The sequence below is a fragment of the Salvia splendens genome, chromosome 10 (genome assembly GCF_004379255.2).
Source record: "Salvia splendens isolate huo1 chromosome 10, SspV2, whole genome shotgun sequence".
Classification (NCBI taxonomy): Eukaryota; Viridiplantae; Streptophyta; class Magnoliopsida; order Lamiales; family Lamiaceae; genus Salvia; species Salvia splendens.
Window position 1 is genome coordinate 10,980,900 of NC_056041.1, and position 19,907 is coordinate 11,000,806.

The 19,907-nt window shown below is 37.0% G+C and overlaps 2 protein-coding genes and 2 pseudogenes across 2 annotated transcripts; 2 read left to right on the top strand and 2 right to left on the bottom strand.

Annotated features, from left to right (window-relative positions):
* The first annotated feature begins 872 nt into the window (after positions 1-872).
* Positions 873-5,103, top strand: LOC121751682 (annotated as a pseudogene).
* Positions 4,918-9,507, bottom strand: LOC121751686 (annotated as a pseudogene).
* Positions 9,508-9,644: 137 nt separating this feature from the next.
* LOC121751684 (transcription factor IIIA-like) lies at positions 9,645-12,182 on the top strand. Its single transcript, XM_042146486.1, has 6 exons — positions 9,645-9,921; positions 10,077-10,205; positions 10,769-11,045; positions 11,137-11,372; positions 11,558-11,701; positions 11,809-12,182. The coding sequence occupies exons 1-6, from the start codon at positions 9,790-9,792 to the stop codon at positions 11,965-11,967; spliced, it is 1,077 nt and encodes a 358-aa protein (XP_042002420.1). The 5' UTR covers positions 9,645-9,789; the 3' UTR covers positions 11,968-12,182.
* Positions 12,183-12,799: 617 nt separating this feature from the next.
* LOC121751683 (outer envelope protein 64, chloroplastic-like) lies at positions 12,800-19,669 on the bottom strand. Its single transcript, XM_042146485.1, has 13 exons — positions 19,269-19,669; positions 18,688-18,840; positions 18,462-18,586; positions 17,841-17,966; positions 16,970-17,149; positions 16,718-16,862; positions 16,086-16,254; positions 15,495-15,629; positions 15,208-15,408; positions 14,232-14,359; positions 14,104-14,155; positions 13,423-13,492; positions 12,800-13,225 (listed from the first exon to the last, which is right to left on the bottom strand). The coding sequence occupies exons 1-13, from the start codon at positions 19,469-19,471 to the stop codon at positions 13,143-13,145; spliced, it is 1,770 nt and encodes a 589-aa protein (XP_042002419.1). The 5' UTR covers positions 19,472-19,669; the 3' UTR covers positions 12,800-13,142.
* Between the last annotated feature and the right edge of the window lie 238 nt (positions 19,670-19,907).

Genomic DNA, 19,907 nt, shown 5'->3' on the forward strand with positions numbered 1-19,907 from the left:
ATGAAATTTGGCAGTCGAATTGTCCACTAACAAATAGTGATTTTTTTGTAGTGAACTAGATGAGATTCGTACATTAATCGAATATTGAAAGTCCAATAAATACATGGGTTGTCTGACTCTCTTGAACAAAGTAATTTTGAATTTATTCAGTATGAATCTTATGATTTGTTCTGAATATATTACTATAAATAATAATAACAATTTTAGTAGAGGATTGAGTATGTTGCTAATTTTTTTGTGGCGAGAAAATTAATAACGGTATCGAATTAATTCGCAACTAACCATCAAAATTATGACATTTGACAGTTGAATTGTCCGCTAATAAAGAGTGATTTTTTTATAGTGAACTACATTCATTTATATAATTGAATTCACATTTTAATACGAAAGGAATAGTAAATCATACTCCCTCTATTCAATAAAAATAGGAACATTTGGGATGACACAGTTAAAAAATAGTGTTAGTGGATAGTAGGACTCACATTATTATTAGTGTTTAATGATAAACCCTAGTGGTATAAGTTGTAAATAAATTAATATATAGAATTAATGAGTTGGGAAGAACTTTGCATAAATGGAAATAAATTATTTTTAGAGGACGAACGAAAAAGGAAAGTGTTTTTAGTTTTATGGGAGGACGGAGTATTCAAATTAGATTAAAAATGTATCTATATATGATATGATTGATGACATAGCAAAATTCTTGTAGATGTTAATCATAAGCCCTTCATAAATATTCTAAAATCATAAACTATAGTAGTATTGAGTAAATATGGATAAGTTGTGTGGGTACAAGAAACAATCACTATTGAGCAAAATGATAAGTGGGACCAAAAAAGAAACTTTCAAGCAATTGTTTCCAAACTTATGCTGCTTCAAGCAACGATAACTAAGATCAAACTGCCACTTAGTACATTCTTAACGATCAAAACACACACAAACCCACACTAGAAAACACAGAAATTTCTGAGGCAACAGTTATAACCGAAATGATATTTCCTTTTTGATAGACTTTTCTACTCCATAAACAGAACCCACAATTCAAGATTCAATTTTTCTGAATGATCAGGTGATTTGGAGTGATCCCATATGAAGCAAGAATATCTGATGTTTTTTTATCATGGGCTTTTTCTGCTCAGATTCTTAATTCTTGATCTCCTCTCTGTTGCTACACATTTTTTTTTTTCACACTGAAAAAGTCAACGCTCATTTGCCTACTTTCTTGTTATGAACATGTATGATCTCTTTACAAGATATTATGGCTATTGAAATGATAGTTTTCTATTGAAATCAATTATTACTATAACCGTTTTAGACTCTAGTCTCAGTGTGAACATGGAATGGAATGTTGCCTTAGATTCTCTGTTTTTTTATGAAAATGGTGTTTTCTTGGGCATTTATTCTGCTTTAAGTGCTTCTGCTTTTTATGCTGTTTGTTGACATTGTTTTCTGTAACGCATTGCATCGTGCAGGTTTTACTAGGCCTCAGAATCTGTCGAGCAAGAGATATGGAGCCAAAATATGCAGCTTGCGTAGTGCTGGCTTTCTCGCTCATGGTCATCACCACTTATTACCTTCAGCCTCATGGAATTGTAACCGATGCAACACAGACAGCATCGTTGTCTCTTAATGCTTCTCAGAGTCCTGCAAAGAAGATTCCACAGAGGATGTTTGGACTGGCATTTGAGGTCAGTTTTTGCATTGTATTTCAACAGAAGGAATAAACTTTTTTCTTTCTATGCTTAGAGAAGTACTAAACTTGCCTAAATGGAACATAATCTATCTTTTATGTTCATACAAATGTCTATAATTAGTGCATCACATCATTAGAAAATGAGGTGTTGTGAAATGGGAGGCATAGTCGAGCACAAAATCTTTAGTTAACTGTTTGAGGATGCTGTGTAGGAGATCAACCATTCCGGGGCCGGTGGGCTTTGGGCAGAGCTTGTCAGCAACCGAGGTCAGTTGATCATAAAGAAAGAGAGAGTAAGAGAAGATAGAATTTAGAGGTTTTAATGAGAGAACAATATTGTATAGTAGTCACAGACACTGATCTACGTTTCCAGGTTTTGAAGCTGGTGGTCCAAATACTCCTTCAAATATTAGTCCATGGACCATCATTGGTAACGAAACATCAATTCTAGTATCCACGGACAGATCATCCTGCTTCGACAAAAATAAGGTGGCTCTTCAAATGGAGGTGCTCTGTGACGTTGATGGTGAAAACATCTGTCCAGCAGGAGGAGTTGGAGTCTATAATCCGGGATATTGGGGAATGGTAAGAAACATCTTCTGCATCAAAGAAATCAGCAAACTTTTTCTGATCAAAATTGTGACATATTGTAGTCATAGTGTCTGATCTCCTCTTTATGTTTTATTTCAGAATATTGAGAAAGGAAAGAGGTACCGAGTGGCATTCTATGTCCGTTCGTTGCAACCGATTGAAATGTCTGTGTCATTCATTGGCTCAAAGGAGCAGAGGCTAGCCACATATGATATAAAGTGAGAGAGTAATTGATATTTTGCTGATTTTGAGTACATACATCAGCATTAGTATCTTAAGCTCTGATCTGCTTGTGCAGGGACGACGACGTTGCAGAGTGGAAGAAGATGGAGATGGTGTTGGAAGCGTATGGATCAGATGCTAGTTCAAGATTGCAGCTGACAACATCAAAAAGGTCAACAATATGGCTTGATCAAGTCTCAGCACTACCTTTGGACACTCACAATGTGAGAGTGATTTCACATTTCTTTATGCAATTCAAAATGATATAAAAACTGAAGTTTTCATTGTTGTCCATATCTTCCATTTTCAGGGACATGGATTTCGACAAGATCTTTTCGACATGCTTGCTGCTTTGAAGCCGGGATTTATCAGATTTCCTGGTACTTGATGTGTAACAGATATCCAATTTCCACTGTTAATAGAATTTCAACTGCTAGAGAATGTGACTTTGGTGTGTTTTCTTGAAAGGTGGCTCGTATGTCGAAGGAGACAGCCTGATGAACGCATTTAGATGGAGAGAAACTATAGGCGCATGGGAAGAGAGACCGGGTCGTTTCAATGATGTTTGGCAGTACTGGACTGATGATGGACTTGGTTATTTTGAGTACTTACAAGTACTTCCTCCCTCCCCCCCCCCCCCCCCCCCCCTTCTCATTTGATGGAACCTTTGATGTATGTGTACAACTCCGCAGCATAGGAATTAGCAGAAATGAGCAAGTTGACACATCACTCATTATGCCCTTTGTGCAAGTAAGAGTCTTGCCAAACAAACATCGTTTGAAGTTTTTCCTAGTTCAACCATTTAGGCATACCTTCTGTGCAGGATACTCTTGACGCGATTGAGTTTGCTAGAGGAGACGCGTCTTCCACAATGGGCTCTGCCCGGGCAGCAATGGGCCATCCTGAGCCTTTTGATCTGCAGTATGTTGCTGCTGGAAATCAGGACTGTTGGAAAAAGAATTATCGCGGTAGGCCTGCTACAGCTCTAGCCCACATTCATACATCATTGCGTTTATATTCTTATTACGTTGCTGCAACGTGTTAGGGAGCTACATGAAGTTTTACAATGCAATAAAAGAGGCCTATCCAGATATCAAGATCATCACAAACTGTGATGCTTCAGCTGCAGTGTTGGACCATCCAGCATATTTGTATGATTATCATGTGAGGAAAAATTCAATTACTGTAATGATAACCTTTATACAATAATCTGATCCTTTTCTTGGCCATGGTGAAGGTCTACGCAAATGCAAACTCCATGTTTTCGATGGCTCACAACTTCGATCACACCTCAAGAAATGGACCAAAGGTGTTTGAGACGTCTCTTAACTCTCTGATTCGTTATCTGCAAAGGTTTCTCACCCGTGTTCTCGGCCATATTTCAGGCTTTTGTGAGCGAGTACGCTGTCACAGGAGGCGAAGCTGGCAGGGGAAATCTGCTGAAAGCACTAGCTGAGGCCAGTTTTCTCATAGGACTAGAGAGAAACAGGTACTGACACAACTCTTCTTCGCATGTCTCTGTCTGCTGTTTTCAACTGATTAAGACGCGTGCAACTGTCTTTATCTTGCAGTGACGTTGTTGAGATGGCGAGCAGTGCGCCGTTGTTTGTGAATGTCAATGATCAGAGGTTCAATCCAGATGCAATAGTTTTTAACTCTTCAAAGGTCTCTATGGCACACCTACCTACTGGATGCAGCACTTGTTCAAGGCTTCAAATGGCGCCACCCTTCTTGATTCCACGCTGCAATCGCCTTCTTCCTCCCTCACCGCATCTGCAATTTCTTGGACTGATGCAGACAGCGGCAGGAGCTACATCAGAGTAAAGGTAACAACAGTTTCCCGCACTCAAAATTGAGAGAATGATATTTCATCTCATATTTTATTCGGCTTGCACATGAGACCTTGTTCAGGTTGTGAACTTTGGAGGCAACAGAGTGAATCTGAAGCTTTCTGTCGAGGGATTGGACAACAAGTCTATAGAACCAGCAGGCTCTACATTGACTACGCTAACATCCACTAATGTGAAGGACGAAAATTCGTTCAAAGAACCCAAAAAGGTAAAAAATAAAAATCTAAATTCTTGATGCATAACTTTGAACCTCTTCACATTCAACGAACTCATGTTGTCATCATCTCAATTTAGGCACGATAAATAATGCCAGACTCTTATTCATGCAGGTTTCGCCTGTTATAAACGCACTCAAAAATGCCAGCAACAAAATGACATTTGTTATACCTCCATATTGTTTCATTTCAATTGACTTGCTGCGAAAATCAAATGTTATTCAAGATGCAGGATCTAATGGTGTCTATGAGTCACGAGTTATTTGAGATTTTAAGACACTGAATATCTGGCCAATCTGGATCAAGATGATGGAAGATATAAGATGATGGCGATGACAAGTAGCAATTCATAACATGATTACTGAATGTTGTATTAAAGCGCATGAAAGGGGGCTTACAATAAGAACTTACTAAGTTTTACACAAAAATTCAGAGTGTAGTTGATCACATCAGTTTACAACAAAACTTAGTACCCTTAAATGGGTATTTTTTTTAATTAACAGTGTCTCAGAAAATATAGCATCTCCCCGAATATGCCCTATCAAGTTCATAGATTGTTCATTTCAGTTCCTTGGTGATGAACTGAAAAGATCATTGCATGCAATCTCTGCATAACCTGAAATCAGAAACCACACTTCAGAACTTGTGTAGGGAAAACTGGAGCGACAAAAACCATCAATTTAAATAGCACCTGAAATCAGAAACCACACTTCAGAACTTGTGTAGGGAAAACTGGAGCGACAAAAATCATCAATTTAAATAGCTATACTAACCGTATTTTTGCTTGGACGCAGCCACTAAGTTCTGGTAATTTACATTTTGACATCTTCGGTTCATCTCTACAGTTTGGATCAAAAGTTGAAGTGATAGATGAATCAGATTTCCTCTTTGCAATAACATTAAATTCGAACGCCGATCATCTTTTAAGTGAACAGATATACTATAGCGGGAAATCATATTAAGAAGGGCAAACAAACTCAAACCTCAACTATGGTAGATTATTTGAACGGAATATAAGAGGGTAGGTGCAGCAAAATCCACTGCTCCAGCACTGCAAGATAAAGATATTTAATTGAGATGGTTTCATGATGTGGTAGAATTAAGATAGTGCAGCTATAACCCCCCACCGGAATAAAAGCAACTCTGTGTTGTTTGTTTAGATTCAATGACACATAAGCTTTAATATACACTTCTAGAACATTATGCAGTTTGTATCTCCTGAACAGCTTATACAAGCATACACATCAATTTAATACGTTCACATAAACCTCACAATCTAAAAATAGCCCAATGCATAACACACCAAATGAAGTTAAAGATGAAGGCGAAGGAAAATGACAAACCACAGAAAGCAATGGCCCTTGTTTAAATTTGTCGTAGAATGAAAATGCCACTGGCTTTGGATTGTCCCCAGGACCTCAGATGAACCCACTGGATTGGCCAAAATACACAAAAGAATATGTTTAGGAACAAAATACAAGCATCCAGAAAGTTCGAAACAGAAAACTACTGCAGCCATAATAACATGTTTAAATTTTTGGTTTTTTGAGCAATGAAGAAAACAAACCTAAATATATAATGAAAAGGAACTAGAAAGAGAGATAAGAGAATCATAAAATCCAAAGATTTCAACTTACACCAATGATGTTGAAATTAAGGGAGTTCTTTTAACATCAAATACCGCAACAAGCCCGTTGTATTGCTCATCACCATCTTTATATGACACCGCCAATCTCTCTCCTGAAGCATCCCATGCTATCTTCTCAATGACCTGGCTGCAGAATAATGGCATAAAGTTAGTAAACAATCAGCCAAATTTAGTGATTGCATGGCCTTCGAGTATCAGTATGCATATAAAGCCAAATCCCTTTAAGCATTATCTCAGTATTAGGAAAAAAATGATATTGTTTGAAAGCTGATCTAAACTGCTCATCACCTGATAACCAGAGAACATGGCAAATTGGCAAGTATATACAGCTAAGTTAAAAGATTTCTGTACCTGTCGGTCAACAATTTTATCTCTGGCAATTAACTGGTATAAGATGTGCATCTGAAAATAAAAAACGAGGTTAAAAGTCAAAGGTCTCAGAAAAAAGTAATGTATACTCAAACAATAACCATTTCAGAAAAATTGAGACAATAGATCAAATATGATAAAAATGTCATCTCAAAATATATCTTGGAAAGTTAGATAAGCTACCCAACAAAGACCAAAAGCATGTCTGTAAAGATTTATAATACCAAAAAAGAATAATATTCAAATTAAGGAACTAAGAGCAGCCTGGAAGTTCCTTGAGTATCTGTTTGCATTGGTGACTCTCCAAATAATAAATTTTATGCAAACGCTTATTATGCATTTATCTTAAGAGATAGTGAGTTAGTAACATCACAACATGATCACAGATATGCACGAGAATTATTGTCTGGTGCTGATATCTAATTAAGAATCCACACAAACAGCAATTTCATTCAATCAGAATAGTAGCACACACAATGACAAAGTAGATCAATTACAGGATATGTTACAGAATGCATACCTAGGGACGGAGGTTTGGATGTAAAGTGAATGGAACCTAATGATGCGGATTCCGAAAAAGAAAGAAGTACCATACAGCCATCTGGATCCCATGTTGCTCCCTATCACCAACAATTAGATGAAACAAAACAAGAATTTACTTGCTGAATTCGTTCATCAATAAGAATACGAGCATTTATTATAAATCCAGAGCATGTAAATAACTTTTTGTATTTACGAGACTTTGAACGTCAGTCACCTGAGTACAAGACATTCCATAAAAGATGTTTAAAGGAGGGGGGGGAGGTAAGGTCAGACAAGATGCTGCACAGTTTAACATTCCTAACACTAAAACATGGATTCTATGAATATATAATAAAACTGATAAATATCACTAATTTAGATAACAGATTATCCACGAACCGTGACAAACCCATTCTTTGAGGACCATGGTTACGATGTCCATGTGTTTGTCTCCCAGAGATAAAATGTTCCATCACTGCATCATAAAAGGCAACTCCAAATCGTTATTTGTTGGTAGCATAATGTGTATCTTCAAAAACTAAATACCATGCAAATCAATTTAGATGGTAAATGGTAATTCACAGTACAATTTTGCAGAAAAAAAATAATCTCCTGATGGAGACCACTTTAACAATGATATGCCACCTAGGCCCCTTCGAATAGGAGTGCCCAGACCTGTCGTTGAAAGGAAGAAATCAGACATAAGAAGAATGATATAAGCATGCATGAAGTCTATAACTATGGTTCTACGATGCTTTCAAAACTTTTGCATTTTGCAGATTGTTTTGTAATAGAGATTGATAAGAAGACATGTACCTAGTGAAACATCCCAAATGGTGAACGATGAACTCTCATATGAAGCTGAAGCTAAACATGTAAAACCAAGTCAATGAATATGCAGAATGTTGGATTCATATAATATTTTCCCTTGAGAAGACAGAATGACAGACAACAAAAGTTCAACTAACAAATTGGGTCAAAATGGGTCAGAGTAAGTGAACAACATTTAACAGAAATTTCAACCAACAAATAGACAGTTATATATAGTTCTTATGGATATCTTCCATCAGGACTCCATGAAAGTGCAGTAATATGTTCAGAATCAGAACTCTGAAGGAAATCTACCAGAGTCCATCATGTCACAGAGCCCCTTGAAAGTGGGTTCGAAGTCACCCCAGATCTTACAGATGGAACATTACCGGGAGAAGAAGCAGCCCAAATGCAAATTCCACCGCTATAATAAAAAACCACAACAACAAAACCAAGTTACAGATTTTAATTAAACAACAAAGTCGAAATGAATAAACAAAATATACATTAAACAGATTATTTTCGTGGGACTCACTTGCATGCAACAGAAGGGGTTTTCCCTCCATTTGGTTTCCACTCAAGAATTTTTACATCTTTTTGAGATTCATGGGACAAGACGCAATGAACCTTTCCATCTGGTAGATGACAAAAGTAAGGAGAAAAGACATCACTTAAGATAGGATCAAAGTGCAACGACAATTTAAGCATCAGAGGAGCAACCAAAAATCACCATCAAGAAATTTCACAGCACTTAGCAGAATCATTGTAGTCACAAAGCGTCACCTGATGCTGTGAAGAAACAAATGCTAAAATCTGTTTGTGGTCGTGTCAACTTACACTGTGAAGATCAATACCATTTAAGATCTTAACCTGAAAGTAAAAACAGATAGCAGAAGTATTAACACTTATTGCATCTAACCACTGCCCTCCTCTCGATAACTATAAATAACTATAGCACGCACATTAGTGCTAGAAAGCAAGCATCTATGCACAAAGATTGCAAATCTATGATGATAATTACATCGGCGGGATGCAAAAGAGGCCTGAGAGAGCCACCGAACAGAGCCTCTAGTACCGCAGATGGAATGCCCAAATTACCCTTCCTCCGTTCAACTGTTTCCTGCTCAGTCCCCACCCCCAACAAGCTCTCTGATTCGAATTGGATCGGACTGAATACATTCCCCTGCAATTATACCAATCAATAGGCCGTATACATCAAATTATTTAACAACTAATTATCACAGCCCTGAAAACCACTAGTATACAACAAAAAAATTAAGCAAAGAACGATTAGAATGGAGTACGAGTATTTTAGAGTAGGTATCATTCGCTTGATCATCCCCCAGGTGGTCTGCCGTAACCGCGTGGAAATTAAGCCAAATTTTAAGAACCAATGCGGAACCGAAATCATTATAAATGAAGTTTGCAAAAATGAGGTACAGTGATGAGAAATTGTTACCTAGTTCCCTGTTGATTTCGCAAATGGTGACCGTGCCTGGCTGAGGAAAAGAAGGCATCGTGTCGAGAGGTGAGGTGTTGGCGTGACTGATGAGAGAGAGAGAGAGAGGGGTTTATAGCGATTTTTGGATTAGTTCCCGCCAGGGACTGCTCGGCATCCGCAGTGTCTATTTGAGGGTCCAATATACGAATTCCGGCTTTCAGAGGGGTCAAACGTAATAACACAGTATTTAAGAGTTCGATTTGTATAAAAATAACTATCTTCCAAAATTACCCCTCGTTTCCAATTATGTACTCTATTAGCCTAACCTCTCTCTTCCAAAATTACCCCTCTCGTTTCTATTATATTCAACCCTAACCTCTCTCTTCTTTTAGCTCGCCCTTGTCATAATCGACACCTAAACAGCTTCGATGGCGGTGGACGAAGTAGATAAAGCGCGCGATGCAATCTTCCGAGACATCAGGAGATATTACTGCGAGTTCTGCGGAATTTGCCGATCGAAGAAAACTCTGATCGCCGCTCACATCCGTACTCACCACGAGGTGTGTGCTTGATTATGTGTTTTTAAGATCTGAATTATGGTACTGGAGGATGGAGTTTATTGCGGATTGTGTTTTGAAATTTCCATCTTCTGTTATGCAGTTAAGCAATTTACTGTTGAATTCTGTTAATTGATGAGGGATTTTGTGAATTGCAGGAAGAAAGTAAGAAGGAGCTGAACGAAGAAAAGGAGCATGGCGAGAAACTGAATGTGTGCGAACACTGTGGTGTGAGCTTTCGGAAACCTGCCCTTCTGAAGCAGCATATGCAGAGCCATTCACTCGAGGTCAGTTTTTCAATTGAGTTCTGTTCTGAATATAATAATTTCCTTGCAGTATACCTTCACATGTATTTTATATTGTGTTGTTGAATTATGTTTTGATAAAGCAAGTTAATCTGTTTCTTCGTTTGGCTTAAAGTCTATCGACTGTGTTACTGGAGGATACAGGATCTAAGAATAATCTCTTTTCTTAATTTATGTGCAATCTTAGAAGGTTTGTTTTTGCGGTGAACGGTTTACTTTGTCTATGTGCTTCTTTGTATCTGGGTCACTAAAAAAGTAACCTTTTGCAGATTGAAGTATGGCAGAACTCCGAGTGTGAAGCATTGGATCCCAAATAAAAGAACTCCAAAATGCGAGAGGCAGAAAATGTTACCTTGAATGGATCAGTACCAGGCAGGGGACTGCCTGCGAAGCTCCATCAAGTGTGCCTCAGTCACGCTTGCTATTCTGTGAGGTTTGGGGATTCTTTTGTTTCCGTGTTGGAGTAGATCAAAAACCCTTATATTGAAAGCTCCTATGAAAGTTCTGCACGATTATCTTCTGATAATAAGTATGTTTCGTTGCAGAGGCCTTTTATTTGCCCGTTGGACGACTGCCACTCCAGTTACAGAAGGAAAGGTCACTTGACCAGACACATGCTTCAGCATGAAGGAAAACTGTTTGAATGTACTTTTGAGGGCTGCAATAAGAATTTTACGTTACAGGGTAATATGACAAGACATGTCAAGGAGTTCCATGATGAATCTGCTTCTGCTGAAGTTAAGCAACATGTCTGCTCAGAGCACGGATGTGGGAAGGTCTTTAAATATCTCTCGAAATTGAAAAAGCATGAGGATTCTCATGGTAAGTTACTTTTGTTTTGATTACTATGCAATCAAGTTATAATTTGATGGTAACATATGTTATTCATTTTTTATGTTTGGGTTTAATGCAGTTAAGCTGGATTCGGTGGAGGCATTCTGTGCAGAACCAGGCTGTATGAAATACTTTTCCAATGAGCAGTGCCTCAAGGAGCATATTCGGTCTTGCCATCAACACATTATGTGTGATCAATGTGGCACAAAGCAGCTAAAGAAAAACATCAAGCGTCACATGCGCATGCATGAAGAAGGGCCTTCCTTGGAGAGGATCAAATGTAGTTTCAAGGGCTGCATGCTAACATTTTCAAATGTAAGCCCCTTCCCTTCCAAAACCCATCTACTTGTAATGTGCCCCTCTTCCTTGAACTCATCTTGTGAACAAAAATTTTCATCAATATTAAGCATGTTTCACTTGGACATTTGCCTTGGTAACTGCAATTATCTGTCAACGTACTTGTTGGAGGGTTTCTCAGCACACTCCCTTCTCTTGTACAGACATCAAATCTCAATCAACATATAAAGGCTGTGCACCTGGAACTAAAACCATTTGTCTGTGGCATGCCCGGTTGTCATGAGAGATTTGCGTTCAAACACGTGAGGAACAGGCATGAACAAACTGGGTGCCACATCTATACTCGCGTAAGAGCTCTTGCTTCTCGAGCCAATTAATAATCTTCATCATAAGCCAATGTTACAGCAGCATTAGACAATACCTTATCTCTGGATTATGACCTGTCTGTGTTCAGGGAAATTTTGAAGAATCTGATGAGCAAATCTGGTCAAGGCCTAGAGGTGGCAGGAAAAGGAAGTACCCGGTCATTGAGACACTGTTGCGTAAAAGGATTGTTCCGCCTAGTGAATCTGAGCTTGCCAGCAATGACGAGCATAATAACTCATCATGTTAATCCATTTGCTTAGATGTATCTCCACGGTAGCTGACTCTCTTAAGTATCTTGGAATTAGGATATGTGTATGATCCTATAGATCGCACGTAGTATATAAAATGTTAATTAGTGAAGGTTTGGGCAGAAAGCATATGTATTGCTAAGATTTTGCCTAGTAGGTGCAATGGGTTTGTATATGTCTTTGATGGTGCAATATAAGTTCTAACTTCTAATTAGCCATTATTGTCTATTTGTCTTTGTTTATTAAATTATTTAGTTTGGCCCTGGGGATCGTTGGCTCTTCTGCTTATTTGTAGTCTATGCCCCATTTCTTGAATTTTATTTTTGGAAGATGTGAGACTATGATATACTACATTGGTGGCACTCTTTTTTAAAACATTTGTACTATTTTTTATATAATTGTTTTGGAAAAATAAAAACAAAAGTTAAATATTAATATCATGTATATAACTTTTTGGAGCAAAATAATAGATCTTCTACTTCATTTCATGATTAAAAATTTAAAATGTTGGAATCAAAGTTTTATAATAAAAATTGATAAAGGTTGAAAGATTATATAGAATGGATGAGTTGGATAAATTTGATACAATTATTAAAGATATAACAAATACTAACAAATTCAAAAATTGGGGTGGAAATAACAAAATCACTAAATTATGTATTGACTAAGGTTTCAAAAGAAAATGCTACTACCACTATACAATTACAAAGTTTCAATTATTTTTCTTCATTATCAATTGACAAAAAAACGATATCATTATGTATATGATCATCGCTATTATCATATTAACTAGTAGTAGTATTTTCTACTAGACCCAGCAGAGACATGAAATAAGAGAATCGAACCTTTTATTGTTGGCTAAGGCACAGCAAAACTTCAACCAATCGAAAAATAGTATACTCCATAACAAGGTTTGGGAATTTAACCGAACATAGCCCATAGCCCATATCCCAGATAAATAGAAGGTGCAGCTAGAATAGACAAATAAATGGCATATACTATAACTAAAGAGTGTGTGGACTGTGCCTGACCATCTCTCTACATGACAAAAAGGCGGCTACCATCCAAGATTTCGTAGCAAATTGGTACCTGGAAGTTGCTTGACTGAAACGAATTAATGCGTGACCGGGCCGTTTACACAACATCTATGGGAAATTCAGGTATATCTGACCAACTACTGAAATAACTTCCTCAGCCTCTCTAGAGATTGAGATGCTCTTTTGTTGTTTGGCTCAAGGACGAGGGCATATCCAAAATCTGCAAAAAGGTCAGAAAAGATTGAAGCAAAATAACAATATGAAGCATTTTTTTTACCTAATCATGCATCTTGGCTTGGTAAAGGCTAGAGGCTTAACGGGTTTTGGTAAATAGGAAACATTTTTAACCAATTGCCTGCTCGAGTTCAAACACTGTTATGAAATTTTGGTTTACCAAATAATTAAATCGAGACTCACCATCCATTGCTTCTTTATAGTAGCCCAACATTTCACGTGATGTTCCTCTCCTCAGATAGGACTTTACATTCTACAAGGGAGTCAAGATGGATTATCAGGCATATCGAAAAGGAGTATGTGTTTGAAAGTGGTATAAAAATTCTGGACTTTTTTAGCGAACACACAACTATCAGTCAATCAAAACACACCATTGTGCTAATTAGATGACAAATAGACAAATCCATCTTAAACCATATAGAGAATTCAGAAACGAGTCAAGATCACAAAGCATACAGGAACATGAGAGACAATATTTCAATTGGATATAAATTAGGAAGGTCAGATTAGTTAGAAAAAAGGGTCCGTTGAATTGAATATCAAAGTTCTGTTCAGCAAACACTTAAGGATATGTATCCTTATCCTAATATAAGGCTAGAAGCAAACAAAAAAATATTCCAGAACAATCGAACATTCAAGCAATTTCTGGTCAAGCTACTGCCACAATCTCATTATCGAGTCATTTCCCAGAATATACACAAACATGTATCATGGTTCTCAAACATATTTGCAACACATTTTCTAATATATTCATTAATTATTTATTCTCTAAAACACATTTGCAAAGAATGATATGTTATATACATTCACCAAAGACCAACTCAAGAAGGGAGGTTGGGAAGTTCAGAGACACAGACAGCTGACCTTTTTATCGAGATCAATCGCTTGGCTACAATCTGCTTCAGCTTGGATGTAGCTAAATAAGATGAGGAAACAAATACATAAATCTCCAAGCAAAATAAAAAAATCAAAATGCCCATTTCAACTCATACCTTCCAATTTCCAAGTAAGCTGCAGCCCTGTTACTATAATAAGTTGCATTAGTACTATTGAGCTTGATGGCTTCTGTATAAAATCCAATAGCTCTCTGCCATTGTTTATCTTTGAATGCTTGATTGCCCTAGGAGAAGAGAAAATTAACAAGATGTCAGATTGCTTTTTAAATATAAACCAGATGTATAAGCAAGAGACTTTAAATTTATTTTTTACCAACCTACAAAGGTCACACAGAAGCAAGAGAAAATAAAAGAAGACCCTCAATCCAGTTGCCAAGAAAGTGAATTTATGGATGACAAATGAGGTGGGCAGAAGTCATGGTACAAGTTAGGAAGGCACATCAGAACAAAGTCAAGCAATGGGTTATTAACAAGACTGTAACATATAATTTGGTAATGGCGTAATGCTAGAAACATCAAGCATGAATGTCTGTTCTCCATCAAAAGCTCAAATCAAAAGACTTAGCAACAGACCGTCTCTCTAACATGGCTGAAAACCCACCAGTTGTCTGATTTTTTATGTAGACAAGAACCAAATTACCAGTTTCCCTTCGGACTGAAACTAAACTGTCATTATTAACTATTTTTGTTTTGAGTTTGGTTGCGGATTTCAGATTCCATATTTGAAAAAAATAAACGTAACTAACCCCGCTGTTAAACATCCAACGCATGGTTTCTAAAACCATAAGCAAGCCTTGTCCAAAAGATTCCCATAAGTTTCAAATGAAACTACGGTCAATGCTTAACTATTGGCCACAGCTGGGTTCCACTTAGAAGGAACACTAGCTAGGAGTCAATTGAGCAAAAGATAGCAGCATCTGTAATCTAAACAAATACAAAAACTATCTTCTCAAAAAGAGATAAGAAAAGTCTCATCAACTTATAGAAATACCCAAGGAGTGCCTCAAATTCATAAACAACTTGCAAAGCCAGTTAATGTTAGCATAGAGCACAGTGTTTATTTAGGATCTACCTTTTCTTTGGCAACATTAGCAGACTCTTCATTTGTCATAGCTTTACTAGATACTTTAGGCTTGGAAGCTGTATCAAGCTGTTCCTGTAATGATGTATACATAGACTGTAGTGTATCTAGCAGAAACCTATCAGCCCCATGTCTGGCAAGAAGCGACAAAGAAACTGGGCACTTTTCATGGACTCCCAGTGGTACTGCAACCTAAAATGACAACAGAAACTCAATGCGACTAGAATCATATACATGCCAAATTTATAAGAACCTAAAAAAGAGGTGAGAAGATTAACCTGACAACAGCCTGACATACTAGCTACGCTAGACAGGGTAGTCGCCTGAATTAAATATTCCTTAGAATAACTCTCCCTGGCTTCAAGTTTTGGAGGAGGCCCAGGGGCAGTAGGAATAACTAATATTCCATCATCCTGTTTAAAGCATATATTTCAGGCAACAAACATCAGATGGTCAAGTATAAGTATCAAATGACAACTCTTATCTTGGAAAGTTATTGTATTGACTAGAGAAATGATCTCTAGATTGTATCATAACAGCAACGACACTTGTCAATTCAAAAAAGCAAACATAAGCTAGCTCATTATGACAGTATCAAGAAGACGTAAAAGTGGTTTTTCATTTTTGTGTTAATACTTTGTTTATTTTTAACAACTTAATATTGTATGTGTATTATTGGCTAAATCTACAGAAAATTAAGCATTGGTAAGAGATTATTTCAAATAGCCAGGTAAAGTAGAAAAGAGGAAAGAAAAAAGAAAAAGAGTACAAGGGAATTGTTCTGCAATATTCAAGTTGCAGCTATAAATATTAAAATGATCACCACCGAATTTATACAATGTGAGACAATAAATATCCTAAGCCAGTACCTTCACAAGGGCATCTATAGCAGAACGTAATTCGATCCTGATTGTGCGACATTTTTCAATGTCAGCATCAGTTAAATCCGATGCTTCCCGTAATTGTGCCAAGATAACAGGATCCAGGGTAGGGTTTACTGAGTTGATCCATTCATTATGATTTTGCTTGAACTCATGACTGCGTATAAAAAGAAAGTACTTTATTCAGGCCAAAAGGAGGATTGCCAGAATTGATCCCTGTGGTATCATGTATAAATGTAAACCAAATAATGCAAACTTCACAACTTTCATACACTCCATCATGAGATAGAGATATTACAAAAAGGACACCGACTACAGAAATTAAAGATTTAAAGCACAGAGAAGGCATAATGTGAGAATAAAAGGACAGCAAGCATAGAAAAGCACACTAAAATGAAAAACATTAATTATCTTAAAGCATTACTTCTTCCGATTTTAACCTTCAATAGCTACAATGGGGGAAAGGCTGTAACTGTCCCTTAAATATATGCATCATGGACAGAAATGTCCACGTGAAAAAGAAATGAAGTACATAATCTAAAATAAGAAAATTTTCAGTGGTAATAACTGAAACAAATTAATTCAAAGTAGCACTATCTCAGCACTACTGATAGCCTCACCATTTAATTATCTGCATTGCATTTGCTAGCATTGCTAATGGAGAAGATTTCCCATCACCATTTGCTTGAACAACACTGAATGTTTTTAGGCTTGGAACCTTCAATTTTATATAATCACCTAGATTTTCATGCCGCAGAACTTGTCCTGAAAGGTGATCCTAATAAGCAATCCAGGATAACCAACAGAAACTAAATTTCTGAAATAATTCAAATGAAAAATCTTTACAACAGTTGTTAAGGAAAAGGACATACTTCCATAAAGTTTTTCGATGGACTTTATCACCACCTGAGTTCGGTCTGCAGGAAGCTTTGATAATTGAAAACAGTCATCAGCAATGACAAAAGTCCTTGGCTTGCGTTGTGCAGCATATGGGACCTGCAGCAGCACATGACCAACACGACGAAGTACACTAGGATCCTTTGCAAACCATCCTACGCGGAAAACAAAAATGAGACACTTGACTATATGAGAGCAACTCTAATGTCAGAATGCACACTCTGTCCTGAATTAAGTCATAAACTTGCAGTCATGTGGTTTTTCCATATCAACAACAATATCAAGTCAAATTCTTATATAATGAGCCACACAGAAAGAAACTCAAATGCTCATGGTGTAAACTCTGTCATTAAGTGAGTCCTAAACTATCAGACATGTATATTATCATATTGATAATAATAGAAATGAAAATTTTGTATGAGGTTACAGAAGTAATGCTCTTGAATGAAAATAAGCAATAATTTTATCAATACATTTTTAAAAAGTGACCTATTTCAACAATAAGAATGAGAAACATTTAGCACCAGTACATTCAAAACAACTTCACCAGCAGGAAATAGTTCTTATTAACTTCACAATTCACATCAAGCCAATCCCACCATATTAAGAATTCGAGAAAAATTATAAACTGCGGTTTACATATCATATTATCATGTCAATTACCCCAATCCCACAAGTGAAATCACTTCCAGGATTTTTCTACCAGTCTATCATTCAAACTAAGCCACTTTAATATGCAAAAGAGAAGGGCAATAGCATCACTTCAAACTTCAAAGATGTAGGGAAAGCTTTCAAAATAGCCAAACTCTTAACGGCAGGTATCTGGGGATGACAGTGAATACATACCAACTGTGTCAAGACTTTCTGAAACAGGAATTACCCCAGAAAGGGAGACAGTCCCATGGGATGGTTGAAAGCCAACCACGGCACAGTTTCCAGCAGGCAACCGCACACCACCATCGGTATCTATGCCTGTTATTTTTCGAAGTTAAATATGCACATTATTCTGGCAGACATTTTTACATAACATTCAAAATAGCACATGAGGAGTCAAGCTTGCCACAAGAATAATCTATGACATTGAAATTATCTGTATTTGTGGGTAAAATATCATACATAAACAGTAAAAACCAACAGCAAAAATAAATCCACTAATCTAACTGCTCGAAGAATTAGCCTATCAAACTTTGTAGGCACCCCTGGAAATTGCAGCATAATCACACCTCTCACGGAAGAAAAGCAAAAGTGTAGCTCTAATTTTAAATTATCCATACATAATAACCTTTGGTGCTTATTTCTTAGTAAGAAATCATGTAATTATGTTCACCAGGCCACCTAGTTTAAATGCAAAGAAAATTTGAAATGATTAATGCTGAATATTAAATAAGAGGACTGACGTCATGTCCACCGACACACTAATACGGGAAGCCAATAAATAAATTTAAATGGAATGAACTATCATCTCACCCAATGAAAAATCAGCAAGCTTAGCAGCAACAGCAACAGCAGCACCACTTGAAGCTCCACCTGGTACCCGTGCAGGTGCAGCAGGATTAGTTGGTGATTCGTAATGCTTGTTTTCTCCACTAACACTATTTTAACAGAAGAGGGAACGGTATATTAAAAGGAAAGGAGATAAGTAGTCATAAATTGTACTCCATATATCTGAATAGAATAAGTTTAATAAACAAACCCTAATGCCATGTCATCCACGACAGTTTTTCCAACACATGTAGCACCTCCATCAACAAGAGCGGCAACCACAGGACATGTCCGAGTTGCAGGTTCATGAGTCCTGGACCAGTCTGGATTGCCAAACCCAGTTACAAGTCCTTCAACATCAAATCTGAAAATCAAGACAAAGATTCAAACTTTGGAGCTGCATGTATCGTATCGCATCAGAATAATTAATACAGTATCAGCAGCCACCAAAATTGTGCAAGAGAAAGGAAACAAACCAAAATATTCAAACGTGATCAATGTAATCTTCAAACCACCCCCTCTTTAAATTGCATCTATTTCCAACTACATATTAGTTTTTGCTATAAATTACTATTTGAAGTCCTTTCCACTACCAACCTTAAACCAAATGAGCAAACAGCACAATCAAAAAAAGTACTAACATACAGACACATATGTTCCTATGTGTGTGAGTGCATTCTTAGTCAAGTCTGTCAAAAAGTAAATATCAGTGTTATCCAAATCATCAACTCAAACCACTGAGAATCAAAAAAATAAAACCTAGCCACAGTGAAGTAATCTAAAGATGCTCACACGTCAGAAACCGCAAAAGATAGGCCAGTAAGAGGGTGGGGAGCTTTGGGAGGGAGGGGCTGCGGCGGCGGCAACAGCTGTAGCCGCTCTATAAACGCTCCGAAATCAGCCCTCACCGCCCGCTTCAGCTTCTTCGTCATAATCAGTATCCCCGCAATCCCAAGCCCCAGTAAAACCCATAAATTCGCTGATGAAGACGCCATTCTTGCAGAATGATCGATTGTTATTGTATGTTGAGAACAGCCCACCAAAACAAATAAATGGATTAAAGAGTTGAGCGAGGATACAGCAGGGAACCAGAGTTAAACTGTGAGAATTTTCAGGTGTTTAAAAATTTTGAGGTTACAATTTTGCACTGGGGTTTATCAATGGCTTCCAAGATTTTATTTTTATACGAGGAAAAAATAACTCTTCACTCGCATTTTATCCTCATATATTTTTAAATACTGGCTAGTTTAGAATACGAATACTTATCTTCGAATAAAATTATGCATTTTATTTTATTTCGATTAAAGCTAATATTATTAAATCAATTACTCACAACAATAAAGTAATACGATATCTTTCTATTTAAAATATTAATTAAAAGGCATCAAAGATGTGATTTTGATGTATATCGTGTAGTCATTGACTTTGCAA

Coding starts and splice junctions, on each gene's coding strand:
- LOC121751683 (XM_042146485.1), bottom strand. CDS start 19,471: ATGGCGTCTTCATCAGCGAATTTATGGGTTTTACTGGGGCTTGGGATT. Junction 17,967..18,461: donor GCTTGCTGATTTTTCATTGG/GTGAGATGATAG, acceptor GAAAAATAACAG/GCATAGATACCGATGGTGGT. Junction 14,156..14,231: donor GCTTACTTGGAAATTGGAAG/GTATGAGTTGAA, acceptor CATCTTATTTAG/CTACATCCAAGCTGAAGCAG.
- LOC121751684 (XM_042146486.1), top strand. CDS start 9,790: ATGGCGGTGGACGAAGTAGATAAAGCGCGCGATGCAATCTTCCGAGAC. Junction 9,922..10,076: donor ACATCCGTACTCACCACGAG/GTGTGTGCTTGA, acceptor TGTGAATTGCAG/GAAGAAAGTAAGAAGGAGCT. Junction 11,046..11,136: donor AAAGCATGAGGATTCTCATG/GTAAGTTACTTT, acceptor GGTTTAATGCAG/TTAAGCTGGATTCGGTGGAG.